The sequence below is a fragment of the Mytilus edulis genome, chromosome 10, assembly GCF_963676685.1.
Source record: "Mytilus edulis chromosome 10, xbMytEdul2.2, whole genome shotgun sequence".
NCBI lineage: Eukaryota > Metazoa > Mollusca > Bivalvia > Mytilida > Mytilidae > Mytilus > Mytilus edulis.
Window position 1 is genome coordinate 58,493,928 of NC_092353.1, and position 7,552 is coordinate 58,501,479.

At 33.1% G+C, this 7,552-nt stretch overlaps 1 protein-coding gene across 1 annotated transcript; it reads left to right on the forward strand.

Moving 5' to 3' along the window:
- The first annotated feature begins 2 nt into the window (after positions 1-2).
- LOC139491552 (sacsin-like) lies at positions 3-6,305 on the forward strand. Its single transcript, XM_071279301.1, has 2 exons — positions 3-4,118; positions 4,552-6,305. The coding sequence occupies exons 1-2, from the start codon at positions 3-5 to the stop codon at positions 4,828-4,830; spliced, it is 4,395 nt and encodes a 1,464-aa protein (XP_071135402.1). The 3' UTR covers positions 4,831-6,305.
- The last annotated feature ends 1,247 nt before the right edge of the window (positions 6,306-7,552 follow it).

Sequence of the window (7,552 nt, forward strand, 5' to 3'; positions counted from 1 at the left end):
CTATGAATCCATGTTCAGTAGTAAGCATCATGAAATTACTTAACCTTCATGTTATTGATTTATCAAGTAGCCTTTATAAAGAAATGAAGGCATGTAAAATCAACGTGGAGAGTGTCACACCGGATATAATTATAGCATTTCTTCTGTCTCATTCAGATATAAACTATGCTGCATGCAAGTTAGTAGGTTTAGGAAAGAACATAAAAAGTACAACATTTAAAACAATTTCGAATGTGGACAAGTTGCTAACTTTTTGCAAGAAAAGTGACACTTTTGATAAACATTTATCAGGACTACCGTTATGCATTTCAAATGATGACACACTAATGGAATATTCTGAGACGACACCTATGTTTTTCAGTAAACACTGCAACATAATGTGCGGGTTAGAAGAAAAGTTTGTCCACAGAAAATTATGTTATCCAATGGAAGGTATTGAATCACCTTGTCTGAAAAAGTTCACTTTACAGGACTTTAGGATACTGATTAAAAAAGTTCTTAACCCAAGTACTTACAAAGAGCCATCTACACCATTAAATTGGAATCCAGATCAAAAAAATATCCCGAACCAAGACTGGCTTAAAAATGTATGGATCTTTTTTGCAGACGCCTCTAAAAATGAAAACTCGGAAAAAGAAGGCAGAGATTATGATATTTTACATTGTTTGTCAGACTGGCATCTACTTCCGGTTCGAATAGGTCAACACCGGAAACTTCAAAGTATTGGTATGTCTAAGAAAACACTAAACATGGAATCCTTTAAAACAAACATGCCTCTGTATGACGCTTTACAAAATTTAGAAATACCTGAACTAGATACTGATATATTTTGGATATACTATGCAAAACCAAAAGAACCAGAACACTGTGAGGCTGCAAACAATGTTGCAGAGGATTTAGTAGTATCATACAGTGATTTAAAAGATGTGTTTGAATGTTTTGTATACCACCTTAGACGTTTCAAGACGAAAATACCTGAAGACGATTGCTCAGCATATTTGGAGTATTTTAATGATAATTATAATACATTGGAGAGAATGTACACCTCTGTCGAAATCAAGAAAAGTTTAAGGAGTATTCCTCTTTTTATTACATTAGGTGGGTACAACACAATGATATACAATATTCGAACTAAGGTCCTTCTTTTACCGACCAACATTCCAGATGTTGGAATAAACGAATGGGCAAACGCATCAAGTATAGTGCTACTGAAGGAAATCAAAAGGATAGAACATCTCCATATGAAACTTGGATTTATTTCTTGCAACCAATATGAACTGTATTCAAAATTCATCATTCCAAACTTTCAATGCATGCCAGAGGCGGCACAACCGATACATCTAGAGTACATAAGGGAAAATCTTCTGTTAACGGGAATAGATGGCGAATTTAGATCTACAGAAACACATTTAATAGAAGAATTATCAAAATGTCCTTTCTTGTTAAAAAACAATATTTTACGTCGTGCTGTAGACTTTTGCAATCCCCATAATGACTTGTTCGGTGTTATGTGTACAGAAGACAATTTTCCCCCATATCCATATAATGGTAAAGAGTGGGAACAGTTCATGGGACTCATTGGAATGAAATTAACAGCTACCCCGGACATGGTCGTGCAGTTTGCAAAAGAAATTGCAGAAAAAGGATTCAGTTTATTGTCAGGAGAAACGAGTGCCAAATCGAAGTTGCTAGTTAATCATCTGTTTAATCGCGAAGAACTTCTTGACGAATTAAAGTGCACTCCTCTCCGTGATGTAAAGTATGTAAGATTTATCGAACCCTTCCAGTTGAACTTAACGGATCAACTGTCACAGATCCACAAACAGTATCAAAACCGAGTACTGGTATCTTTTGAGGACTGTACATTGTACAAAGACGATTTGTTGCCGCTTGTATGGACGTCAGTATATGTGTTACCCGACTATGTTTCATGTAAATCTGAAAAGACGAGAGAAGCTTTAACCCTCTTAGGAGTAGACATCTTGCCAAACATTGAAGTCGTTGTACAAAACTTAAGAAACGTTGCAGTATCTGTTCAAGACAAATGTTCGAATGACTTAGAATTTGTAACAGAAGATAAATCACTATTTCTTAAAGATCTTTTTCTCAAGCACTATATATGTTTGCAAAATGGTGACATCACAAACAAGTGTTTATTAGAATTAAAAACAACGCCTATAGTGTTCTTTAACGAAGAAAAAGTTTGTCTTTTGTGCGAACGAGTTGTTTTACTTCTACAGGATCATGAAATTATCCAGCCATACCTAATGCGCATTCCTACAGATTACATGTATTGCGTTAATCTTTTTCGAAAACTTGGTGCTCTAGAGAAAACATCCGCATTTCAATTTTCGGAGGTTTTACGATGCCTTCATCGTGACAGTCTAGATGTAAACAGCAAACCTAGCATTCTAAGTCCAAATGAGAAAAAAAATATTCTTGTTCCTGCTGTTCGAAACCTGTTTTCAAAAATCACATCTGAATATCCTGTCTGTTTAAACTGCACTGAATTGTTTTTACCGAATCGCCAGTTCATTTTGCATTCGTCACAGTCATTAATAGTAGCTGACAATAAAAAAATTGAAAATAGATCAAAACAATTTCACGATCAAAGGTTTTATGCTGGTTTTGACAAACTTGAGCTGCAGTTTCAATTTTCAGCAAACACATTGAAAATGTTGCCAGAGGAGCTAAAACCAAAGTTTTTGTCAGAAATACTGAAAGAGAAAGTTTTGATTGCAACTGAATGTCAATCTGGAGATAAAATACGAATGCTGTCACAGTTTGTAAAAACAGATGAATTTATAGAAGGCCTACTGCGTTTAGTCCTCGATGAAAAACTAAAGCTTAATTCACAATTGGGAATGGACTTTAGGGCTTGCAATATAGATGTACAAGAACAATATAGGATTGTTAACCAAATTGCAAGTTTACAATTTCAACAAGTATCCGACTTAGAAACAGCACTTTTTTTTGATGGGCAACAAATTGAAGGGAGTACTGAAAGAAAGAAAGCTTTTGTAAAGTCAGTAAAGATTGGTGACACCAAGTCTCTGATAATGTACTGTGTTGACAATGGAAACGATTTACAAGAGTGGTTGAATGACATACAGTTTTCTTTTGTCAAAATTCTTGAAAAGGTAACAAGAAGAGGATTGCGTGTTAACCAGGTCTTTGTTCAAATTCTTCTTCACAGTATTTCTAATCCAGCCTTATTAGGTGACAAGCTTGACAATGAAAATGTTGTACATTTAGATTATGCAAATGTATCTTCTGAAATATATCCAGATCCTGGTACATTTGTTCCACCTTCTTTGCATTACTTGCTTGACAATTCATTCTCTGACTTTGAAGTGAACGATTATGTGGCAATGCTTCTATATGAAGAAGAGGAAAAGGAACCCGGACAGTTTGAAGATGCATATTACATGTATGCAAAAGTTCTACGATTGATTGATAATTCTCAAAATCTATCACAAAGTTGTGATTTTGCGCAATTTGAGGCGATATATTTATTAGACGTTGGTGAAACAGACAAAAGAGAGGTACCAGCGTATAAAATTTTCAAGTTTCATAGGAGGAGACATTTGAAATCGAAAGCTATTGTACCAACAGACAGGGACGCCGCCAGTTCTGCCGCCATGCAATCAGTCGATGACACAATAAAAGAAGTGAAGAAAAAATTTATGTCATATTTGAAAATAACAGATGAGACAAAACGCAAAGTGTTAATAACAAGATTGCGGGTTGAATGGCATCCAGATAAAAACTTTGGAAATGAAGAGTATGCTACTAAAGTTTTTCAGTTTATTGAAAATCTCATACGTGATCTTAAGGATGGTAAATTGATTGACGACGAATTTAACGAGAAGTCTAGATATCGGGGTGAAGATTTACCAAAATCACCTTATTTTGCACAGCCCCCTAAATATCATGAAGACAATACTCGATCACACAATACTTTTGCTCATGGAGAAAATAGGGAGAAAGTGTCTATACCAACAAATGCTCGCAAATGGTTAAGGCAGGCTACATGTGACCGAGATGCAGCTGAGGCGTTTATTCCACACGCTAGACCTATGCAATCATTTAACTGGATATGCTACCATTGTCATCAGGTAAAATTAGTTATAATGTATATAATTTTAAAAAAGAAGATGTGGTATGATTGTCGACGAGACAACTCTTTACAGGATACTAGATGAAAAAGAAATAAACAGCTATAGAAAGTATTTTTTAAGGAGAACTAAATTGATATGATACTACATGTATTTAGTTTGGATAAGAAAGTAAAGTCGTCTTCAAACAATTTGAATTATTTTAGATGTTAACATTACTCCTATTCCGTCAACTTAACACTATTTATTGACCGTTGCAAATTGAATGTTTGTCACAAATACCAACGGTTTCTTAGACAACTATATTGCTTTTTACTTTGAGTTTTCTTTACCGTTATTTGGTTTCAGCTTTTGCTTTTAATAAAAGCAGTTCTATTTCACCAATGATTCTAATTATAACATTTATTTAGTATTATTTTAAACAATATTACAGTCAGCAGAAAAGGCGTTGAAAGCAATGTGGTACTATACGGACGCTAACAATGTATCGCATAGTCACACACTGTCTGCAATTGCCGAAGGTTTGCCACAGGAACTACGTGATCTTGCAGGAGATATGGGTGGTATTGTTGGTTATCACACTCGAATGAGATATCCAGATCAGATCAGTGGGGATGATATTCCGTCAACAATTTACAGTCAACAAGATGCTGACCAATGTCTCAGAATAGCAAGTGACATTATTTCGTTTGTATCAGAAAAAGTCAAGTAAAATATGATTTGGTGAAAGTGCTGAACAAATGTTTATAAGTATGAAATTCACGCTGACATTATATTATGAAAGAAAAAAAAATAATGAGAAGGTACCATGAACAGTGTTTTAAAAAAACACTTATCATATGTCTTGAGTATTTTTTATTTGCATTATTAATTGTAAATTCTTGAATAATTAAACTCATTTTGTCAATATTGCATTAATGCATTCCGATGTACTGAAAACGCAGTATCACAGAGTTTATGAAATGGTTGTACAAGAAAACTTCGAATTATAACATTATTCATCAAATAAAAACATTTTTAATAATATATCAAAATTTGTATTTCCATTTTTTTCAGAAGCAATTTTCAAATCTCTCATTTAAAACGTCTTCCTAGTACAAATTACCTTTAATTCACATTTTCGGGCTGCCGAAAAAAATAAATCTTTCATAGACTTTATGCGATTATTTTGGGTTGATATTTTGAAAACTCATAAGACTGAATATATATTGTCATTCGTTGTTGAGAAATATTTTCTTTCACCAAATGTGTTATTATCAAGTAAACATACAATACTGTTTTATCAAGGAACAATATAGCGTCTACGATGACCCATAGTTGTTAATTTCTGTGTCCTGTTGGTCTCTTGTGGACAGTTGTCTCATTGGCAATCATACCAAATCTTCTTTTTTATACTTCCTACATTAATTGTAGGTGTGCACAATTATGTAGAAATTTTCGAACATTGAACACTCAGTATAATATTTTTTCAGAAACAAATTTCGCTAAGTTTTTGTCTCTAAGATAAATTTTAAAATGTTAACACCAAATCGTGTATGCAGTTGTTTATGATTATTAGTACACAATACTAGTCTAAGAGTGCTTTTAATCCATCAATATATCAATATATAACTCTAGTCATCAAATATATATTTCTATATTATCTGCATTGTACTAAGTAGGGGTCTGTTTAGTTCATTGTTGCACATGCTTGCTATGTACTTATTGTGATAAATAATGTCATATTTTTGTTTACTTGTATGCATTTACATTTACCTGTTTACATTTTCAAATATTAGCCAAAGTGTTTACATACTATTTTGCTTTCACAGCAAATGGGATAAATTACTATTATATAGATCAACTGTCAGAATTTAGTCAATTCTAGGTGATAAATTCTCTTTTATCTTTGATTTCAATTTCTATTTTTTTCCTTAATGTAAATGGGATTGTACAAAGAGAGACAACTCTTATCCTCCAAATTTTCAGTTAAGTTACCTTCATCCTTATTTTCTCATTTAATTATTAAACACAACTGATATATTGAAACTACATTGTATCTAACAAGAATTAGGCCTATAAGCCTCCAAAGGCTGGTTGGTATAATAATTATACATGTTAATAGAATGCTTATGTTTAAAACTGCAATATATTGTATTTCATGTATATGTACCAAGTTGTACTTTAAAATAAAAATATCTATCTATCATATTAGTTTAATTAATATTGCTATTATAGACATAACAAATATAAAGCTTAATATTCCCTTCACAACACAACGTAATCTAAACGTTTAGCTGATTTTACAGAGTTAGTAGTACTGTAGTGTTAGGTACCACCTTAATTAGTTTATAATTTAAAACAGTATCCAGGCTGTACATTGACGTACATCGTCGGCAATAATAATGCATTCCTATTTTTTTTATTACCTCGTAAGACTTTATTGATCTTTATTTTTTTTTTTGTATCTTGCATGTAAAAGTTATGTCTCTTCAATAATGAGTTTATAATTAGATCAAGTAATTACGGATCTCTCAATGCTTCACGCGGAAGAGTAACACTATTAATGATAGATCGGTAGCTGACCAATTCGCAATGTCTCATTACTTATTTCTAGATTTAGAAGAAAGTACATGTGCCCCCCTGATTTGAATATTATTATTGAGGGGCTGGACAGGGGGTAATTTTCTCCTTGCTCCCTCCCCTCTTCTCCCTTCTCCCTCTCTTACCTTTTCCGACATGCATTTCATTATAATTCATAAAACATTCAGAAAGAGTTTCGCTTAGAAGATTAGTAATGCCATACATTAAAGTAAAGAGTATCTCCCCTTTAACATTTAGAACTTTCTCGTGTTAATATTTCCTAAATATCCTTCCAGTTGTTCAGGAGGAGATGCGCTGTTAAGAGATACATTGATAGACAGATAGGATGTAATATGCCTGCAACGTGAACAGACACATACAAATTCCCATCTAGGAGGGACATTCCAAAGCAACCTCCAATATTTTCGATTTTTGTCCAATTTTAATCAGGAATAGTCCTGTCAAGGACGGCAGTTAAAATCATGAATGTGTAACCCCAGCTTAACCCTGATGCCAGCAATTTCCAGATGATTTTTTTTTAAAGTATAAATCCTAACTATAGAAACGCATGATAATGTGTGAAATTACGGGGAACTTTTGTGACACTATAAGTGCAATTTTGTAAGAAACCAATTCGTTTTAAAATAGTTGCCGAAAAACGTTGCTTGCAAAATAGAAAAATAAAATTCTTTTGGAAAATAAAACGGGATATAATTTATCGAAAAATACACAGTACAAGCAGTCTTTGAAATTCAGACAGAAAATGATTGTTGGAATGGAATTAACAAACAAGAATAATAAAATTGTCCTTAAACTTGGTTATTTTGGCGCACAAATTTCCCTATATGTTCCAAGTGTAACCAGTTTTGGAA